Source organism: Xiphias gladius, chromosome 23 (assembly GCF_016859285.1).
Source record: "Xiphias gladius isolate SHS-SW01 ecotype Sanya breed wild chromosome 23, ASM1685928v1, whole genome shotgun sequence".
In the NCBI taxonomy this organism is placed as follows: Eukaryota; Metazoa; Chordata; class Actinopteri; order Istiophoriformes; family Xiphiidae; genus Xiphias; species Xiphias gladius.
The window spans coordinates 8,337,064-8,358,842 of record NC_053422.1 but is presented as its reverse complement, the minus strand read 5'-3'; the positions used below and the strand labels follow the sequence as shown (position 1 = coordinate 8,358,842).

At 40.7% G+C, this 21,779-nt stretch overlaps 3 protein-coding genes across 7 annotated transcripts in view; 2 read left to right on the top strand and 1 right to left on the bottom strand.

The window, feature by feature from the left end:
• The window catches only part of LOC120785277 (C-terminal binding protein 1), a 35,190-nt gene extending 34,063 nt beyond the window's left edge, over positions 1-1,127 (bottom strand). For both annotated transcript variants that reach the window (XM_040119858.1, XM_040119859.1), the window contains exon 1: positions 933-1,127. The gene's annotated coding sequence lies outside the window, so the exon portion shown is untranslated. The remainder of the gene's footprint in view (positions 1-932) is intronic.
• maea (macrophage erythroblast attacher, E3 ubiquitin ligase) lies at positions 133-12,550 on the top strand. Of its 2 annotated transcripts, none has more exons than XM_040119861.1 (9): positions 133-245; positions 5,467-5,649; positions 7,111-7,314; positions 7,646-7,768; positions 8,578-8,654; positions 8,853-8,961; positions 11,233-11,366; positions 11,671-11,866; positions 12,038-12,550. In XM_040119861.1, exons 1-9 carry the CDS (start codon positions 177-179, stop codon positions 12,131-12,133), a joined length of 1,191 nt encoding a protein of 396 aa, XP_039975795.1. In that variant the 5' UTR covers positions 133-176; the 3' UTR covers positions 12,134-12,550. The 2 variants fall into 2 exon arrangements, with proteins under 2 accessions (XP_039975795.1, XP_039975796.1); XM_040119862.1 differs by lacking the exon at positions 133-245 and adding an exon at positions 1,024-1,253.
• Positions 12,551-15,702: 3,152 nt separating this feature from the next.
• Positions 15,703-21,372, top strand: LOC120784928 (heterogeneous nuclear ribonucleoprotein A0-like). 3 transcript variants are annotated; one of them, XR_005706520.1, is made up of 3 exons: positions 15,703-16,872; positions 17,822-17,972; positions 18,299-21,372. XR_005706520.1 is itself a non-coding variant. In XM_040119077.1 (1 exon), the coding sequence occupies exon 1, from the start codon at positions 15,801-15,803 to the stop codon at positions 16,689-16,691; it is 891 nt and encodes a 296-aa protein (XP_039975011.1). In that variant the 5' UTR covers positions 15,703-15,800; the 3' UTR covers positions 16,692-17,500. The 3 variants fall into 3 exon arrangements, 1 of the variants encoding a protein (XP_039975011.1); XR_005706521.1 differs by lacking the exon at positions 17,822-17,972; XM_040119077.1 differs by lacking the exons at positions 17,822-17,972; positions 18,299-21,372 and having other exon boundaries at positions 15,703-17,500.
• The last annotated feature ends 407 nt before the right edge of the window (positions 21,373-21,779 follow it).

Below are 21,779 nucleotides of genomic sequence, written 5' to 3'. Positions count from 1 at the left end.
GTAAGAAACGCATCTGAGGAATCTGATATAAAGCATCCCTGACCCTGCACGTTGTCTGGTGACACCGTCCCACCAGGTGGCGGTAGTGAGCGCCAAGGCCGTTTTGAGTTGATGGGGGAAAAAAAAAAAAAAAAAAAAAAAAACACAAACAACCACAAGAAAACCACAAAACCAAGATGGCGGTGCAAGAGACAGCATCTCAGCTGTCCATGGCTCTCAAAGTCCAAGAATATCCCACCCTGAAGGTAAACAAAAACTGTAACTGGCGTATATTGATAGTCTAACCTTCCCCGTGTCGCTGAAATACGCGATGCGCATGATGTTATTTGGAAAGTGGGAATTAGTAGTTCATTAGATAGCGAGGGCAGCGAACTTGACAGGGAGGCTAACGTTAGCTAGACTAGCTTAGCCAGGGGGCAGCGTGCACTAACTACCTGTTTTTGAAAAGCGACAGTAAAGATCGAGGAGTTCGGTAAATAACAATATCCGGTGGCTAGTTGCCTGGCTGTCCACTGCCTTATTGCCGCTCTTGTTATCGGCTTTGAGTGCGTCGAGGGCCTCAGAAATGTTAGCTCAAGTTTAAGCCTGTTGTTTCTGACAAGATGGTCCCTTCAAAGTAGTCATGACATACCGAGCTAACGCTGTGTTAATCTAACGGCGGTGAAACGTTAACGAATTTAGCGTTGGCGGGTAAACTAAGCTGGACACCCTTCCGTTTGGCAGATGATTTAAGTTTGAGGATATAAGCGTTACAGTAACCATCAGTGGCAGAACATGAAACAACATGGTTGCTCATCCCTTCAAAAACCAAGCACGGCGTCAGTGAAATACCATGCAGACGTGATTGGCCTGCTAGCTAGCTTGCTTGCTTGCTTGCTGTGGCAAAATTAGTATTATCCGTCTTTTATCGTCGCAAAAGATGAACAGCCTACCATACACGTAACGTCGAGCATGCAGATTCTAGCCGGCTGGACGGTGGATCGGTGGAAACCACTGGGGAGAGAGCCCGTAACGCTACGAGAAACAGCCCCGCGAGTTAGCGCAGTGTCATCAGATCGCCCGCTGTCTCTGTGCACTTCAAAATGGCCAGCGAGAGAAATCACAGCCTGCTGCCGCACACACGCACTGTTCCTCCATTCCACACAACGTTAATGCGACACCACCGCTAAAAGACGAGCCGAAACAAGTCCGGGCTGCTTCCTGTGTTCAGCCGTCTCGGGGAGAAAGAAAGCGTCGTCATATAAAGCGCGGCCGTGAGTAGCAATGTATTGGCAGCTTTTGTGCGGTGACTAATGGTGTGATATTGCCATGATGCTTATAACGTGGCGTTTAGGGTGGCCGGCGATGTTAATATGCCTCCGTGTTCAGAGAGCACGGCCGTGGTTTGGGGATGTGTCTGCCTGTGCCTGGATGCTGCAGTAAGGATGAGGAAACATGATGGGGCACCATTTTAAGACAGTAGTGATGGTAATAATTGGCATCAAATCGGAGTCTACAGCGAGGGGAAGAGCTCTGTTGATTACAATTGGAGCCATACTGAGCAGAATTATAATGTTGGCTGACACGGGGAAGCTGCTAATCTGCATTGCCAACAAAATACAGTATGTGTTGGATATTATGTCCTTGAAAACGTTTTTGTATATTTTTCTCAGTCAGATCAGTGTAAGGTTCACCACAAGCATTCCTGAGGGAAATGGTAACCCTAGTAGTCATGTATTCATATTTAACATACCATTTTAGTCAATGGTTTGTTAGTTATTATCCTGACTTCTGAAAATACAGGCCCACTACAGTCTATTGACATTGTAATGCTGAATATTTAAGATATTGTGTCTGTATTTCAAGGTGAGTCCAAATTATCACTCAGACTTACCAAAATTACTGGAGCCATGTATTGATGATGATGATTATTATTATTATTCTGATTATCACTAATGAGTAATGTGTGCTGTTAGGAGTGGGCTTGTCAGTGTTTCTTGCAATGGGTCCCCTCCCAACAAATCATGAAAGACAGCCACTCACACAGTGTCAGTCTAGCACTATAATAGCCATCTGAAATGTGTTCATGGCTGAATGACATGCCCACTGTCAAGCCAATCAAGGTCATATGGAAAATAGTAATACCATATATAAGCTCTAGTAGCCAGTCATATTCAAACAGGGAATAATTATTAATTTCTCAAAATACACATTATCATAACAGATCAGGTGAAGTAGAAGGAAAAATCTATGTGGAGCAAATTTGTTACACATTTTGTCACGTCTGCTCGTTTTTTTGCAGATGTGGGCATTATACGTTAGAAGATTCTGTCATGGTAAATGCCATTTTGTATAACACCATCAGCATAAATTGGAATATGTGAATTTTCTGGAAATTCATTTAAGAAACTCTCATTAGATTAAATATCCAAGATGAATGTCTGTTGTCTGTCTGACAAATTAAAGTACTTTTCACATTAATTAACTAGATACCGTGAGAGGAAGTATTGGAAGCATATTAGGAGAGAAGAAGTTGGATTGGTTGGTCAGTCTACCAGTTGTCATATCTCTGTGGTTTCGAGGTCTGTATCACCGAATTGACCTACCCTACTTGTTTGCATACGCCAGATTTTCTAGGAATATGTTATGAGTTAATTTGGCTTTATCTAAGTCTAGCTTTGATCATCACCATCTATCTGGCCACTGACTCCTTCATTTCATGACCCACGATTAATTAGTTGATCTTTGGCAAACAAAAATCAATATTTGCTGGTCAAACACTGATCAGTTGATCATGTCTTTGACAAACTCTGCTCTCGATGTGGCCATCAGGAAAAATAAATGCTCCAGAGACTGAAGTGAAGACGTCTTTCCATCTTTTCCCCCTCATACAGTGGCTATACTAAGTCCTGAGCAGAATAGGCCCTCTGTTTCTGCCAACTGGACACTAATGAATATTTACTAGTGCACAGAAATGTGTTCTGTAGGGTTTTCATAGGGTCCCATTCTGGGTTTTATTTCTGGAAAATTAGAGCTGAATTCCCCAAATTCCAGCTAAGCAGCAGTATTTATTCTGTCATGCTGCATGGTTAAGGATGGGAAGTGATAAGATTTTGTTGATACCAATGCCATTATCGATTCTGCTTAACAGTCTGATTCTTTATTGATTCTTTTAACAATTCCTGATCACTTTTCTGTGTTGGGGAGGAAAAAGTAGGCCTACACAGGTTTCCAGCATCAACGCAACTGTTTTATTATCTCTGAGTCTGAACACAGGCTGCAGCCCCAGAGCTAGCTGTAACAACAGCCTCTCTGTCACCATCTAAAATGGATGAAATAAGAGAGTATTTGTACAGCTGTCGTTTTCCTCTAGGTTTTCTTAGTCAAAGAAAAAATCTGCTAAGCCTGCTTGTGTGGCACTAATGTTAATGTATCCTCTAGTAAAGGATAAGTGGTACTCATGCATAAAGTGTCAAATACATGGCATTCCAGGGATTTAAGCCCATGTTGCATAGAAAGATGTTTCAGCATTCCAAGGCACCGATTGGTCAGAAGCTGGAGATCCCGCCCTCTCTCTCTAGCGGGTAGCCAGTTTCTTTTGCGGCACCCTGGATATAAAAACTAACCACGCAGTAAACCTGTCAAAAGTCTGAGCATGCGCACGCAAATGTGCCTAGGTTTTTTTTTTTTTTTTTTCTCTCTCTCCCCTGCACTTGCGAAACGAGTTTGCAGGCAGAAAACAAATTTTACAAGTCTACGAAACTAAACTTACAAATACAAACTTAAATGTACAATTTACAAAACTATGGTTACAGATACAAAACCCTACTTTCAACTTATGCTTTTTGAATGATTTAATATTCCATACCTGGGCAGGTCTTAGTCTACCTGGGCGGGCTGCTCAAATAGAACCTGTGTATGGGAAACGTTGCGTTACAACTAGCACTGTCATCATCTTTCTTTGGACTGTTTCTTCCTCTCCTCCATTACTCCTGCGGCAAAATTAGAGCTGCAAAAATTCATCTTGCAAGTTTCCAGCAGCGTAGACACATGAGTGTGACGTTTTTGTTTTGCAGCATGCAACTGTCTGAACTGGAAAACGTACCGTCATCGATAAAACAAATTTTTAAGTTCAGAGGCATATGATTCCGATGGTGTGGACAGTTTGGAACTGGTTCTTGATTCCCATCCCTGTGGATGGCACACGTGTATAATTTTCCTCTCAAATCTTAGTAATCTGTAAAAGGAACTTGCTTTAACTTGAAATAGAAAAAAAATCTTCTCAGTGTAACTAAGGTCTCCTCTTGTTTTTTATGCAATACCTCAGAGAATGAACCACAACGGTCACATGAAGCTAGTTCACAGGAATCTGCGAAGTCATCTTGTTTTGTAGTACAAGGGAGAAAAACACTGTGCCATTTGGTTTGATCATAGATAACAACCTCTAGCTCTTGAATAGCGACATCACACAGATTTTACAGTTAAAAAGTCTGTGATAAGGATGTGGGTTTTTTTTATTAATTTTTTTGTGTGTGTGTTTTTTTTTAAACTGTGTTTTAATTATGTGCTATGCACCGAAACCACTGAAGCATGGGAACCATAGCTACATGCCTATGGAGGATACATACTCTATACCTGCTTTATGTTTGTTTAGCCCTCTCTGTTATCCGGGTAAGGTTTTTGAATCTGTTGTGACTGATTATTATTCTGAAAAGAATATACATAGATTGATTCATTTTTGATAGAGAGCACCATCAAATTTTACCAAATTATTTCCTAGTTAAATAGAGAAAAACTTTGATGGGAATTTGTTAGGATAAATTGGATCATGTTGATTCAATGTAAGATCCATTTTAAGTTGGTACAGCACAAATTAAAGATGTACTAGAAACATACATTCTTACTAACACAATACTGTGTGAAATTAACCATGGCAATGTTCAAATACTCTTTAGATAGCAGCAGCATGAAAGACAGGATTGTTGCAGTCTGAAAAAGTAGGCACCAGGCATCTGCTCCCTGCTTTATTGGGTTTCTTTTGAGGAGTTCTTAGACTCGGCTGGCTGCGGAAATGTCAAGAAGTTAGGCTGCTAGAAGACAGCTCACAGGGCATCACAGATTACACTGCTCGTAATGTTAATTTCATTCCACCTATCGGGGATATCTTTGAAAGAAACATTAACTGCAGGGGAAAACGGTATTGATTGTGCGTGCTTTGGTCTCTTAAGTCCCTCCAAGACAGGATTTCTATGCAGACTACTTGTTTTTCTATGGAACAACCCACTAAATATAGCAGAATATATACAAGGTCCATTACAGCTCAGCTATATAAACAAACTTCTACCTTGAATCAGCCAGAGGTAATTATATGTGTGTGTTGAATTGTTATGACGCTTTGTAAAATTGTACTGAACTGTGTGTTTTCTCTGTGCCACTGCCAAACCTGAATGCCTGAAATGAAAATATCCAACGGCATTGTCTTCCCAGGTCCCCTACGAGACTCTGAACAAACGTTTCAGAGCAGCTCAGAAGAACATCGACCGGGAGACGAGTCACGTGACGATGGTGGTTGCAGAGCTGGAGAAGACCCTGAGCAGCTTTCCAGTGGTCGACTCTGTTGTGTCACTGCTGGATGGAGTAGTGGAGAAACTCAGTGCCCTGAAGAGGAAGGTGAGGGATACAGATGCACACATAGGCACACGTCTACATGCTCATGTAAGTATAAACATACAGCATTATTGTTAAGTTTAATTGGTGAGTCCTACCAGATTGGCTGAGGCCTTGCCACTATGGCAAGCTTTGGAATTTGAAACTTTAGGAACGCCATCTCAACACAGATTTTGATCAATTTGAAAATTCATTTGTTCATGTCGAAAGTTTTACATTCACACGTAGAACTTAATGCTTTTCTCAAAGTTGCTCTTCACCCTGACATTCAGCCCAAAAAGCAATTAAATCTCTAATTTCTCTTTTACTTAAGTTAAAATTGGCAAACAAGACAATTTAATTCTACCATCCCATTCAAGTAGGAAATATGGGTGGATGGATAAGACAGAAAGGCCGTTTTAACAAACGTGGGTTTTGACATTCTCTGCCTTATCTTAGCAGAGTAGATGTCTGTCGCCTTTGACTCTCTGTGGTTGTTAGTTTTGTGTTCGGGTGCCGCTGATCATCATATACAGGTTTTTTCATTGTCATTTCTTGCCACTTCTGTTTTCAGAGGGCTGCTCTTGCACAAAAAAGTGATTACAGAGAGGCAACTAAAAGTTGGCTTAACTTTGCCTGCAATTGCAACTATGCTGGCTTTGTTTGTGGAGGGTTTATCACAACAGTCGTGTCTTGTGTTTTTAAGTTTTTAGTGTGCACAAGGCCCAAGAAACCTTGATCTTACATGTGAACCCATTGAAAAGTTCTGAGCAAGACAAAGACTTGCACTAAGATATAAAATATTGTAAATTTAGGAAAAGTCTAAACTCACTCAGTACGTATTAGTTTAAAAAAAAAAATGCAAGCACTACTTGTACCTGAACTTGTACTACGCGCTTGTACCTGTATACGCTATCAGCAGTATCTGATCTATAAAGAAGATCTTCCTCCAGCTGGAGCCAAGTGTTAAATGCCATGTTATTCACCCCTTTTGACAAAAACATGTTGTTGTGGCTGTGGTTTCTTTGTAATGGTATAACTGTGGCCTTGGTGGGTTGTGATTGTCTGCGGTGGAATGCTACCTGGCTGGTTTTTGCATTAGGCCTTTCCTAAAATGACAGAACACAAGTGATCAAAACACACTGCTACAGGCCTTGCAGTCTGGCTTCATTTTGAGGGCAGCCAGACTATTATGTCAGTTCACAGTAATCAGCAGCTTTGAAAAAGGTTTGCCAACAAATCTGGGCTTCTTCCTGTTCAAAGCCAGCTCGATTACATGTCGTAAATATAATCAGACTTTGTTTAGTTCATTTTCTCAGCACAAATTCTCCAAAACAAGAGAACTTAAGCTTGAGTGTTTTTGAAATAGTGTTGTTCTAACTCATTTTAACTTGTGACTCTGTTTTACTTGCTGCACATTCACCTTTTTGTAAATATCTTGATTTTTCGTGTGTGCGTGCGCGTGTGCGTGCGTGCGTGCTGTAGGCTGCTGAGTCCATCCAAGCAGAAGACGAGAGTGCCAAGCTGTGTAAGCGTCGCATCGAGCACTTGAAGGAGCACAGCAGCGACCAGCCGGCCTCGGTCAACCTGTGGAAGAAGAAACGCATGGACCGCATGATGGTGGAGCATCTGCTGCGCTGTGGCTACTACAATACAGCTGTTAAACTGGCCAGACAGAGTGGTATAGAGGTAATTGGCTTGGTGTCAATATTATGTTTTTCTTAAGCTCATTCAGAGGACTTGGGGGTTCTTTGGGTTCAGTTAGTATCATGTTTGTGAGAACATGGAGTGAAAACTAAATGATATAATTACTGACCCAGTTTGAAACACAAAACGTTAGTTTCACTTCATACACATTTATTTTTGTATGTGTGTTAGTGTAGAAACACTGGGTTTTTTGAAGTTTTTTCATCCATTGTTTACCAGTTGTTGTTTTTTTTTACCGTAATCTTCTGTTTATTACTGTAATTCTGTTTTGCCCTTCTTTTCCATTAACACATCCACTGGCCTGCATTTTTAGGATCTGGTGAACATTGAGATGTTCCTCACAGCTAAGGAAGTGGAGGAGTCCCTGGAGAGGCAGGAGACTGCCACCTGCCTAGCCTGGTGCCACGACAATAAGTCTCGCCTCCGCAAGATGAAGGTAGTTCATTTACAACATTGAAATTTTAGCCTGATGAAACCACAAAGTTTAAGTTAAGGCCTTAAGCCATGCCCATGAAAAACAAAAACAAAAAGTCAAGCATATAAAGCGAGCAGAAATATATGGCCAAATGCTATTGGTTTTGTCTGTTGAATATTTCTGCTCTTTCTAAACAATAATCCACAGTGTAACAGCATCTGCACTCAGAAACATACTTGTTCAGATTTAATTACTCTTCCTGGGTGTTTTGCCCTTCTGACAGTGGCAGCAAGTTAAAGTGTTAATCCTGGGATTATCCTACTAAACTACAAAATACAAAGTAGAGTTCTGACCTGCGGGAACACATGATAATCTTCCCAGTTAGCTGTTACTTACAGAGTGAACGTTGTAGTTGGTACATGCCCAAAAAATTATAGGGTTGGTCTGCTGCTTTTTTTTTTTTTTGGTCTTTTTTTCTGTTGCAAGCATTTGTGAAATTTGCAATTGTATAATCAGGTCACAAGCAGATTAGGAAACTAAAACCAGCCAACTGCAGGCAGATATTAGCTGCAATCTCGTAGTTTTTCAAGCTCCACCAGCTAAAGCAGCAGGATATATTTTTTCCTCTATCAAAAAACGATTTGGTTGACACAGTATTGAAAGGCAGCTTTGGAATCCACCAGTACCACAGCCGTTACATAAAGGAGATCAGTTTTCTGCATGCAACAGTATGTCCTGGGTTCAAGAAAGGCGAAACATAAACTCTGAAGGCTTTTGCAGCATTTAAGTGGTTTAAACCTAATGGCTTCTTTTGTCTGCTTCTTTGGCAGAGTTGTCTTGAGTTCAGTCTGAGAATCCAGGAGTTCATCGAGCTCATCAGGCAAAATAAACGCATGGATGCAGTCAGGTACTGGACATAAAACCACAACACACACACTGTTTGTATCATTACAAACATGGACGTTAGACATTAACAGTTTCACCCTAAATCCTTATACCAACCGTACAGATTTTTAAATTTGTAAGCATAATTGAAGCCAGTACAACATTAATACATGTAGAGTGTATCACTCATTGATCCTATGTATGTGGGTCTTTGTGTCAGACATGCAAGGAAACACTTCAGCCAAGCCGAGGGTGGGCAGTTGGACGAGGTTCGGCAGGTGATGGGGATGCTGGCCTTCCCATCAGATACACACATCTCCCCATACAAGGTAACACCTACGGTCTTTACCATTGTAAATATGTATAAGATTTTATTTGGTCAGACCCCTCTCACACACATAAAACCAAGGGATACTCTGGTACGGTCTTGTCTGTTTCTACCATTCGCACGTGGAAATGCGTGAATGGAGATTGACAGACCCGACACAGACCAGTCTACTTCAATGTTTTTCCCGGTGGATCGACACTCTGTCGTATAATTTCACGGAGCTCTGTTTATACATGATGGACAACACTACTGTGCACAGTGTTGGTAAATCATAACAGATAATTGCTTAATGGCATCACCTTTTTGCTAATAAGAATACAGCACTGAAATTATCTCAGTTGAACTTTAGAGAGATCCAGCAGAGAAAGTGCTACAGCAACAGACCAGCCACTAGAGGGCATCTCTTGTCTATTTAAAAAAATAAACTGAATTCTTTTTTGTGCCGCTTCAGACTTGTCCTTGGGCAGCTGTTTTCAGGAGCAGTGTCGTCATTTTTAATTTTCGATGCCAGAGAGAAGTTTTATTTATCTCAAAAAGCATTTGGCTTTTTCCACAAAGCGAAGTAGATGGACTCAGCCAAACTACTGTGACAACAGCTTGTTGTGCCAGTGTGACAGAAGCAGAACTGAGAATCTCTGTCTTCTGTCAACACATTTGAAGACCTGCACATTTATAACTAAAATTATCATCACAGTTTTTTTTTCCCCCCAATATTGAATTCATGATCAGTTATCAGTTCACCTTGGAAACAAAATTCGAAGGTTTTTCCTAACTGTCTTTTACATGACATCGGCATGAAAACTTGAAGCTACATACTAATGAGATTAGACTCAAAAGTAATGTTACCACCATATCACACAGCTGAATAGAAAGGATTTAACTGTAACTTCATTTAGAAAATGCATTTGCATTATACATGCAGGATGCCTTTGTAGTGAAAACACACTTGCCCACCACCTCAGCTGTGTTTGATGAGCAGAGAGCTGTTAATCACAGTCTGCTCAAAACAAATGCATGCGAGTGTGAATAGGCAGATGCACCGGGGTAGGTACTCTAAACACAAAGCCTCGGTGTCACTAATAATCACATTTAATAATTATGGAAGCCAAACTGTGATCATGAATATAACACAATTAATTGTGCAGGTTGTTATTTATATTAATTTGTTATCACATCATCTGTTTTGCCAAAAGGAGTAGAAAGTGATATGATTCTCTTTATCTGTGATGAACTACTTTTGTTTTTTCTAAACTTGGAACCCGTCAAATATCATATGATGCACTGAAGAGTTGACTTCAGACCTTTTTAACCGAGGGTTATTCAGGTTATACCAGTCACACATGTGATCAACACCCATTTTTCCTGGGACTTCCTTGTATCGAAATCATTGTAAAAGCAGGTTGCACAACTGTTCTCCAGTGTACTGTGCTTATTACCAAAACATTCTCATCTCCATTGCCTTAACAGTAATAGTGTATGAGGTTATTTCCTGTTTCCAGAGGCCTCTGGAATGAAACAGTACCCTGATGATGTTGATTCTGATTTCCAGATGAATGTGGGAACAAACCCTTCAGGGCAGCACACGCTAACCTCGTGTAATGCTTGTCAAAATTAGTTTCTCGCTCCCCAATCATCGCGTCTTCAGGAAATCATTCTGGTCCCCCAAATTTTAAGGCCACCCCAAAAATCTTATTTCTGCTCTGAGGAGCAAGGATTGAGTAGCGAGGAGGGATCTTTTAGGAGCCATGAGCAAAGGTACACGAGACCATCCTTTGCGGAAGACATCCAGCTGAATGCAGTAACTTATAAATACTACACCCTGCTGATGTCGTCAGAACCAGAGCTTGCCTGAGATGGCGGTTCAGATGAAACGACGTGTCATTTCTTTAAAAACATATTTCCTCGTTTCCTTTCTCCTCACATCTTCAGTGGGAGGGACTAAGATCCAAGGAAAAGATGCAAGTGAGGGAAACTAGGATGCAATTAGGGGAAGTAAGATATACCCATGGTGTATGTTGCGCTTCTCAAAACCGTGTTGAAGCCAGTGTAGTCAAAAATGTTTGGAAAAACAACATAGTTTGCGTAGGGATATAAATAGTGTGTTGGAGAAATTGTGTGTGTCCTCATTATCAGTTTAATTTGTATTGATTTGCAAAGCTTATGTAACACTCTGGTCTGAACCTCACTGTACGTGCGCTCTCACAAATAGTAATTACTGGGTCTGCTGGTGTAAAAATCTCTCCTCTTGTCTCTATCCTGACTGTTCCATCAGGATCTTTTGGATCCAGCCCGCTGGAAGATGCTGATCCAGCAGTTCCGTTATGACAACTACAGACTGCACCAGCTTGGAAACAACTCTGTCTTCACTATCACCCTACAGGCTGGTCTGTCTGCCATCAAGACACCGTATCCTGCCATACTCTGTTTCAAATATTCACTCATAATAAAGGATAATGGAAAACAGACAGGATTTAAAATGGAGGGAGAGTCCTTGTAGCTTAGAAGCATGTGTACCTTGTGGTTACAGTGAGTTTTGGTCTGTCAGATGGGGAATTTATCGCTCTTAATAACTTTCTTTACTATTTCTTGTCTCTGCTCTTTACTGTCTAATAAAAGTGTCTGCAATGAGAACCACAATAACATCATACAGAGACAAATATGTTCACTAAAAGACATACATTTTGGTCCTTAGCCTCCATGCCCATTCCAGTCAGTGCTACAAGGAGGATGGTACCTCTAAGAACCCAGACTGCCCAGTGTGCAGTAAATCTCTAAACAAGTTGGCCCAGCCACTACCCATGGCCCACTGTGCCAACTCCAGACTAGTCTGTAAGATCTCTGGGGAGGTCATGAATGAAAACAACCCTCCAATGATGCTTCCTAATGGATATGTCTACGGCTACAACGTGAGTGCACTGCAAGATGAACTACAGCCAATAGTACCATGGACTGTGTAAAACTGTTTCAATGTTAAATCACTTTAAAATGCAGTATGGAAGCAAGAAAAAGTCATAGAAAGCTGTAATGATTGTTTTTCTGTGTAATTTATTATCTTGTTATCTTATTATCTCTTCCAGTCCCTTCTGTCCATCCGCCAAGATGACAAAGTGGTGTGTCCCAGAACCAAAGAAGTCTTCAACTTCTCTCAGGCTGAGAAGGTCTACATCATGTGATCACTCAGATAACCCTGTCTGAGTGTTAACATGATTGAATATGGCCCGTCATCCGTCACCTGTGACCTGGCCTACTCAGAGAGCCACCTGTGGAGCTGTGATCCAGTGCCCTTCTACCCCCCACAGAGAGACCCAAAATGACCTACAACACCCCCTCCCGATACATGATTGACTCCTTTTCACCCACACCCTCCCATTTTGTCACAAAGAAACTGGCCTCTTCTCCTTTCAGACTGTTTTAGATGTGGCTAGAAGTCATTTGATCTGATCCATTCAAGCACATGGACTATCAACATTGTCATTATTTTACAGGCCTTCACTCTGAAGATTAGAGACTAGAGAAAAGGACTGAGGGGGTGAAAATCTGCTAGGTAGATGTTTGATTTTACTACAACAAATAAAAACTTGTTGAGGTTACTTCGCCTTTTTCCTTTTCCTAGTCGTGTTCCTTTGTTACTTAAATAACATGTGGCAGGACTGTGTTAACTCACTTCATTAACCAGATAAACACATGAGATTTAGGCCTTTTTTAAAACAAACATGGCTGCCTGGTCTCATTTTAGCATCTTATTATGTGCTGCATGCTGTTGTCTTCTGGCCATGTGCTTTTGGGTGGGTTTTTGAGGGCATATATGTTAATGCCACCTTTAAGCTGCCTAACATTTTTTGCGTTACACCCCTCCTTGGCTGTGACACTGGAGCCTGATTGGGCTGCAGTAGGCTCCTTTTCAAATGTAAATATTAGATAGGAATTGACCACCCTCATGTATAAATTCAGGGGGTTTTGGAGACAAGTAATGACAACAAAGATTAACCTTCTACGAAGATTGCTGTGTGAACTGAACGAGTCTTTTCTTGGCTGCTGTTAACCTGATATAGCCCGCAGTATCCTCAAGTTAACTGGTTGTTCAGTATAACTTATCATTTCTGAGGAAGCTGTTAGTTTCATGATCTTGGTTATATTAATTATGGTGTATTTACTACCATAAGTGAAGTTTACGCAATATACAAACAAGACACCCCTCTCTGATGTTTTTTTTTTTTTTTTTTTCCCCCTCATGAACAAATTGTCTTCCTTTATTGTGTGTGAGGTTTGACATTTTCAGCTCTACTCAACCAGTTTCCCTTTTTTTTTTTTTCTCGTCCTCAGCTAAAAGAATGAGTACAGTTCAGTGAACTTTGGATTTTTACTCCCTTTAAAGATGGTACCCTGGGTGATTTTAGTTCATTCAGCCTTACCCAAATAGTTATAATTTGATAACTATTTTTCCAACAATGAACAAGATAATAAAGTTAAGGACTGTGCAGATATTTTTCCCTTTAACTCTGCGTATTTTAAAGCTGCTTGGGGCACCAACACTACAAAGTTTACTTAGCATGAAAGTACACCAACCTTATCAGCATTTCATGTAGTTTCATGCAGAATCTTTTATTTGAAAAATTCATCAAGACACAGGGTAGAAACCGCAACTAGGCTGTTGTTTGAACATTCCTGCCTTTTTCGTGCAAACTTAGAAAGAAAAACTTTGCTTTTAGTCGTCTGAGAACATGACTTATCCGCATCCTTTATGACTTTCTCTAGAAGGCGGATGAACTAGGAGTGTGAACAGAACAAGATGTACACAAATCTGTAATGTGGATTAATAGGACATAAAAGTTGACTTCAGGGGTCAACTAATGCACAAATAACTCTTCAAGTGTGAAAGTATAACTCTGAACACCCACATAAAGCAATCCAAACATGCAGTTTTATGTTTAACACGATCAGTCTTGTGGTCAATCATTTCTTCCATTTGTTGTTTCTTGACAAAACCAAAAGTTGCCTCATTTGTGTCCATTAATGATTTGGAACTGTATTTGTAAAGACACAGACTGTCCTGTGTGTGTGTGTTGGTAGAATAGATAAAGGGATTGTTTCATGAGCAATATGTCTCATAAAGATTTCAGTGAACTTTGATTTCAGTTTCTTTATTTGCAATGTCTACTCTGCTGTGTGGGCTCTGAAAATCAGCATTACCATAAGATCTGGTAGGTGCGATGAGATAAACTATTCATTGCTATTCTGTTGACATGGAAATGTCACCATATGTTGTGTCTTTCATCTGAAACTACCTGAATCTCCATGGTGTGAGGAGGTCGGCATTCTGTGTGGGCGTTTTTGGGTCTAGCAGTGAAAAGCATGCATACACATGGTAATATACCGTAGCAATGATCTCTTATCTGTGACGTAGATTATCATGGCAATAGACGAGCATAAAGGAACAATGTTACTAGGTAAATTTGATGAGGACCAACAAATTGACTGCGATCTTTGATTCCTCTTTCCAAACCCGAAACTAACTCTTGATTTTGCAATGTCACCAAGGTGCAAATTAATCTTTGTTCCAAAGACACTGCATCTACCACCAGAGAGGGTTTTGTAGGTGCTCTTACATGAAAATTGGGGATTTTAATGGGCTGAAAGCAACTACCAATAATTTTAATACCTGATCAATCCATCCGTTTTTTTTTTTTTCCAATTCGACTGAGTGTCTACGAAATGTAAGACAATTGTGAAAAATAACCATTACAAGTTCCCGTAGCCCAGTGTAACATCTTTAAATTGCTGGTTTTGTTTGACCCATGGTCCAAAATCCAAAGATATTCAAATCACAGTGATATAAAACAGAGAAAAGCAGAAAATCCTAAAATTTGATTTAATTTACTGAAATCATTGGTTGATAATCAAACTGTCTGAACCATTTCTGTCAATTACCTACTTGATTAATTCTTTTAGCTCTAGATTTTTTTATTTTATTTCAAACGACAGAATAAGTGGTGTTATGTTCTACAAAAAAGAAATGTTGAACTGGCTGTGGTTTTTGTCGCCTGTCCCCTCACTGTCACAAACTCTAAATCTTCTTGATTGTGGTTTTAACCCAAATCACTAAGAGCCTGCATGGTATCTCGATCTCTTTGCACACTAACCATGCTGCTGCTGCTGCTGATAACTGGTGAAGTTTCCTGTTTTCACCAGATACAGTGAGATCAGCCATGACAGGACATGCAAGGCAATCCTAAAGCAATGCCACAGGCACTGTCTCTACCTTTAAGCTTTCTTCACACGTGGCTCCGCAATTTCGCTTTGTGGTTGAGAAAGTTCTCCAAGACACCAGAGACCCGGGTCCCCATTACAGCCCCATTCAGTAGCATAAGAGCATATTTGTTAACTTCAATTGTGTGAGCTTAACATCAGAGGCAAATCGGAGGGATACGGTATGAGTATGCCGAAAGAGAGTCTCTGAACTAAGTCACTTTTAGTTTTTAGGATGCCATACATGTAAATATCAGAACAATTGCCTCCGATCGATACATTTAGATACCATGTCACCCACGCAGACCGTTCTCAATTTAAAGCCCGCGACGATACTGCGCGTTATAACGCGGAAACGTATTTTTTAGTTTATTTTCTTCAGTGTTTCAGAATTATTGCCGTGGTTTTGTACGATTTGAGACGAATATCGACTCCCGTTTTCTTTACAAAAGAAAGAACACTGGACCGGAAGAGGTGGTGCCAAGTTTCAAGATTCGCCTCCGGTATAAATACTGCTGCGTTCTTCCCCCGCCACCATTTTGAGATTAACAGACGACTAAATCCGCGTAAAGACTATTACATCGCCGTTCAAAAATGACCGACCAGCTTTGTAAACTTTTCGTGGGTGGACTGAACGTGGACACCGACGACGATGGCCTGCGCAAGCATTTCGAGCAGTACGGTACGCTCACCGACTGCGTTGTCGTCGTGAACAAGCAGCTGCAGCGGTCCCGCTGTTTCGGCTTTGTAACCTACTCCACACCGGAGGAGGCCGACGCAGCAATGGCTGCTAGGCCGCACACCGTCGACGGCAACGCGGTCGAGGTGAAGCGGGCCGTGGCGAGAGAAGACGCCAACAAGCCAGAGGCCCTCGCAAAGGTGAAGAAAATCTTCGTTGGCGGCCTGAAGGACGACATTGAAGAGGAACATCTGACCGAGTACTTCTCGCAGTACGGTCAGATCGAGAAGGCCGAAGTCATCTCGGAGAAGGAGACCGGAAAGAAAAGGGGGTTCGGCTTTGTGTACTTCACCGACCACGACGCAGCCGACAAGGCGGTAGTGGTGAAGTTCCACACCGTCAATGGACACAAAGTTGAGGTTAAGAAAGCCCTGACGAAGCAGGAGATGCAGGCAGCCAACAGAACCTCTATGGCGCCCAGGGGCAGACCGGGTAGAGGCATGAGGGGAAATCAAAATGGCTACGGCAGCAGGGACTACGGTGGAAACTACAACTACGGAAATGGCGGAGGCTACAACTGTGGCGGCTACGGAGGGTACAGCGGACCCTATGGGGGCGGCTATGGAGACCAGGGAAGTGGCTATGGTGGTGGAAACGGGTACAACGAGTTTGGCAGCGGCTATGGCCAGCATTCTTCTGGTTATGGCCCCATGAAAGGGCCCTTCGGCGCTCAGAGGAGCGCTGCTCCCTACACCAGAGGCGGCGGTGGTGGCTACCAGAGGGGGGGCTACGGCGGCGGCTACTAAATGAGACTGTAAAACGGAAAAACAACCACCCATCCCCTGCCACAAATTACCTCCAGCCAGGATTTGAACGCCAAAACTTAAAATTCAGTTACGGGGCGTCTGCCGTGAATCCCAACCATGGCAGAGATACGGACACAGAGACCCCCTCTAATCATAATGAAGACCTCAAAAACCCAAACAGGTAGGAAGGTCACTTCCCAGAGAACCTGATAATAACGAGCAGCAGTTGTTGCCGTTCATCTAGGACACATTAACAGGATGAATAAAACACAGTGATCCCTTTTATGTGCCACATGCCGACGGCTTGTGGTTGTCGTTTAGAGTTGTTTTTTTTTTTTTTAATTTGCGTTCACTCGTTGTTTTGAAAATTTCGATGTAGGATTGTTTTGCTGACAAGTTCTGATTATCTTAATATTTACATTTTTAAGCAATTAGATTAGACTTTGTTTTCTGGAATAAATTTAGTGTGATTTCAATGTATGAGGATGAGAAAGCATGTTATGTGGTTTTGGATTTCATAGCTATGTTATACTGGTAACAGCAGTTTGTATAATCATTTATTTGGGTCATTCAGCAAAGGCGGGAACGTGATACTGCGGGATCCAGTTTCCTTGTTTCCTTCCCTATACTGTACTCAAACTCTCCTCACGCATAGTACTAGTTTAAATCTAAATATTGTTCATTTTCCATTTACCTGTAGCAATATCTAATGTATATTGTATACTTTCATGTCTGGAGAACAAACCTACTGTTAAAACACTTTGGTATGCTTATGTATGTTCATTTTAAATAAAACGTTATACCACTTAGCTTAGTTATTTTACTTATTTAACCAGGCTTCCTCAAGTTCATCCACAGGTTTTATAAGTGACATCATCTTGTCGATCTTTAGTTACATGGCATCTTTCCCACAGTTTATTCCCTTACTCTCAGGTGGGTGAAATGGTTACAGAATGGTTGTAGTCTACCCACAGCCAATGCATGTAGGCTTTGTAGGGTTTGACCTTGTTTTTATATTGTGGTTTTTAGACATTGCTAATATAACTATTTTTCTTTTTACACATTTGAATACATATCTATATGTGGACATGAGGGCTCTGATATTTATCTTTGATTATTCCTACATTTAGGTGTTCTTACTCGTATTCCTGTAGGCTATCCCAGCCAAAATAGCCGTAGCAGTTTGTTTGTAGGCTACATCAGGACCCTGTTGATTACCTGGGGTCGATTGTGATAGGAGTCTGAAATATCTCTTTAGGATATCCACATCCAGCAAACTAGGTATGTAAATCAAACTGTCTTCACTCTGTGTTGGTCAACCATGTATGGAATATCTTTGAGATGGTACACAAGTGTGCCATTGTTTAATCTTATACAACTTAACTGACACTTCATAGCTCACTGCGCCTTTTTATATAGCTAATCTTAAAATAAAAACAAAGGGGGGGGTTACTTAATTTGGTCTTTATTGCATTTTAAGTGGGTGGAAGGGGACACAAATTTTGTTCCAGCATTAACTTAGATAATGGAACGAGTAAATTGGTGTCTCCTCCGGAAAACCTTGCTCTGTCCAGTTTCTCACTCTGTTTCTCTCCCATCTCCTACAGGTTGCTAGGGTAACCTGGGCACGAGGACATCACCCCGAAAATGATGGGGTGTGTGTCTCCACGCCGACGTGGGGGCCCGGAGAGTGGTTGTGCCTTCTCCCCCTCAGGTGAAGTCAGTTTTCACAAAGGATTCCCCAGTTTGGTCAAAATTTTATTTGACTGAGTAACAGGGTTTTAATCAAACAGGTTTTGTTGAAGATGTGTTTGGTTTCAGGTATGGGTGAATTTTGATAACACAGTGCTCCAGTGCAGTCATAAATGTTCTTTTCCCAATGACCAGCGCTGATTATTAACAATGGACCTGTGAAGTGATCTATTACACCACAACACTGAAGCCAGTGGTTTCCAACCTTTTTGGCCACTTACCCCTTAAAGCATTTAGTGGTGAACCCTCATCACAGGTTAGTCTTTGTGTGGACATCAGTGTTTTCTCCTCAGGAATTTTGAAGGGAAGCGTTTTTTAAATTGGCCCTAAGAGGTACAAATATTCACTATTAAATGGGGGAAGAAAAAAAAAACAATTTGAGTGGTCAGAAATACAATGTTTGTTCTTTCTACAATCATCTTGTGAAGTCTTAGATTCATCTTGTGTCCTACCATAAATTTAAGAATGTAAAATTTAAATCTGGTTTCAGAAGCATCAAAGATGCTGAGACGTGCAGCATTACATTTGAAGCTAATGACAAGAATAAAGGTGGTGGCATGGGTTCAGTTTGTTATTGGTAATCTTGTGAAGATTACCCCCCCAAGTTGAAAACCACTGACTTCCTGGGAGAAGTTTGCATTTGGGCACTGGGTTTCAAAATACAATAAACCAATATGATGTCTTGTGTTTCTATAGTCTACAGGTTTAACTCCCATATTGGGTTGTGTATGTTTTTATATGGTTGTACAGTGTTTATTTTCAAGTAAGGAAAAACTAAAATAAAGTTATACTTTGGCTGTATTCTAAGCATGATACTCCTCTTGGGAGGCATGTGTTAATGAAATGTGAATTGCTTCATTGGCACATTCTGCATGTGCCTGAAAAGCCAGAAACGCTCCTCCACAGCTAGATGCACAGTGCCTGTAAATTAACTGGAGATGGGGTAAAGAATACAAATGAACTGTGACGATCCATCAAATTTCCCTGATGTGTGGATCTGCCATCAGAGGATACTGTGTTTCCCTTTATCACATTGAACTTGAGCCTGGAAAGACAACAGGTGAAATATATACAATGCCCTTTGAGGACAACAGGAGTTGTTGCAGAATATCAGATGTAAGTAATTAGGGTAATAAGAGGTTGATGCCCATTTGAGCCAATTTGTAGTAGTAGTCCTTTTTAATACACCCAAGATTTGCGTTGAACAGGCTCTGGAGGTGTAAGAGATTATTTAATATAACAATTCTGGTTTATATGTGATTTTTTTTTTTTTTTTAACCACCTTTTACGCAATTAACACGAAACAAAATTCTACAGCTATGGGGCTGTGTTTTTCAGCGATTATGGGAGAGAGTTGAAATTTCCAAAGGTGTAAAGTTGTTACCAGTTTAAAGTTTCAGAAGCCAATTGGAGACCAGTGAGTGGCTTCTATGACCAAATATTCAAGTCTGCTGTGAGTTTTTGTCATTGTGAATTTTTTGGGGGGGTCTTAAAGTCTGCTGACCAAAATCTAAAAGAAATTTTTCATTGTTGTTGGTCATGGTGTTGTGTGTGTCATTTAGTCAGTGTTGGTTTTAATTTTATTCTTAAATTTTAAGGTTGCTGCTAATTGAGCAGCTTAGAGCTATGCTTGAAGTGCTCTCTCTCATGCTCTCAGATAAAGACAGACATGCTCTTTATCTGTTTTAAAAGGCGAGTTGAAGTAGCCATAAGTGAGCTTATCAATAAACTCTTGATGTTGAACACACCAATGCATCAGACAGTGTATACTTATTTGCATTGTAAGGTGTACTTGCTGTAATGGTATGAGAGAGACGAGCACTAAAACCTCAACACAAAACATAAACAGTAATCCCTCAATTCCATAAAATGTGATATTTCAGGAGAACTAGTGAGACACACAAGTTGCTGTAATGTGCGTGGCAAAAATACTGTGAGTGATGATATGGTGATCGGAGTGTAAATATTACTTTTGTTCTCTTACCTTTGTAGGATTAATGATGCTTCTGATCATCCCGTAGGAAAAGGAAACATCTGTTTTGTTGGCCGTGCTTTTTATGAATCTACAATAAATCTATATATTTTTATATACCAAGAGACTTGTTAAGTTACTTTTGTGTTCTATTTTTGATTGGGCATAGTTTGGTTGTATGTGATACTTGTCATGAAGGGGTCAAAATAAGGTTGGTTGTCACACTGATTATTTTCATTCTGTCCAACAGATAAGGTTTGTGAGGCCAAAGATCCAAAGTTGGTGGATGTATGTGTGTTTCGTTCAACCAGGTTGGAATTGTAAAATCTACTGAGTACATTTTCAGGTCTTTGGAGTTCTGTGTGTCCAATTCAATGCTTTAAATTTTGGTTCTGATATTGACAAGAGACTTGGCTGGACTGTTGTAATGTCAAAAACTTGATGACCTATTTTAACCCTTGGGTGGTTTACCTAAACAAATACTGCAGCTTTCCTGGTGACAAGGCTGTGCCAAAAAGGAAAAATGGGTAGTAGGAGCAATTACAGTTCAATACGTGGGCATGTACCATCATGCTTTAATGTGCTGTAAGCAACCTGAATAGATACCCTGGGTGAGAAGGGCTGAGACAAGTTTCATTTATTGCGAAAGGACTGAGTTCAGCCAACCCCTAATCGCTAAGATATACCGTATTCCAACTGTCAAAGCCATCTCAGAACTAATATCAACAGTGTAAATTAACTGTAGTTTAAAAAGTATTTTAAAAACTTGTCAAGCACAGCCACAGGACGCACATTAAACGTGGTACTATGAAGAATAAGTGTCGTAAAGAAAAAAACTGACCCACTTAAGTGATTTTCCTCTTTTCAAGTGGGTCAGCATTGGCCGTTGAAGACTGCAAAACCGTATTATGCGTAATAAGAGTGTGATGTTGCTTTGTTTTGTTTTTGCTAGGGGTTCAAGACAGTTCGACCACTTCTCCCTGTCTGAAGTGATAACTAGCCGGAGGACATTACGTTTAACTATAAAAAAAATTGTTTTCTCGGTAAGACAATTGGCCATTAATAAAAAATGTGTTTCCGTATCAGCCATTAGTCAGGTTATGCCACTTTGTAGGTGACTTAAGACCCTAATTTTTGAAATACAGTGTGGACACTTTAAATTGGTGATCTGCATTCTAAATAAGCCACTGTTTAAAAGGCTACTTTCAAAGTATGGCTTGTGTACGGTTATAAAACCATGTGTAGTCAACTGTAATTCTTTTAAGTAAAAATGTTGATTTCAAGTATATTTGAAGAACATAAAGGCTTTACGGTGAGCAATGCCTGATGGGCTTTACATGTATATAGGCTGCATGGATGTTTTT

Coding starts and splice junctions, on each gene's coding strand:
- maea (XM_040119861.1), top strand. CDS start 177: ATGGCGGTGCAAGAGACAGCATCTCAGCTGTCCATGGCTCTCAAAGTC. Junction 5,650..7,110: donor TCAGTGCCCTGAAGAGGAAG/GTGAGGGATACA, acceptor TGCGTGCTGTAG/GCTGCTGAGTCCATCCAAGC. Junction 11,867..12,037: donor GATATGTCTACGGCTACAAC/GTGAGTGCACTG, acceptor TATCTCTTCCAG/TCCCTTCTGTCCATCCGCCA.
- LOC120784928 (XM_040119077.1), top strand. CDS start 15,801: ATGACCGACCAGCTTTGTAAACTTTTCGTGGGTGGACTGAACGTGGAC.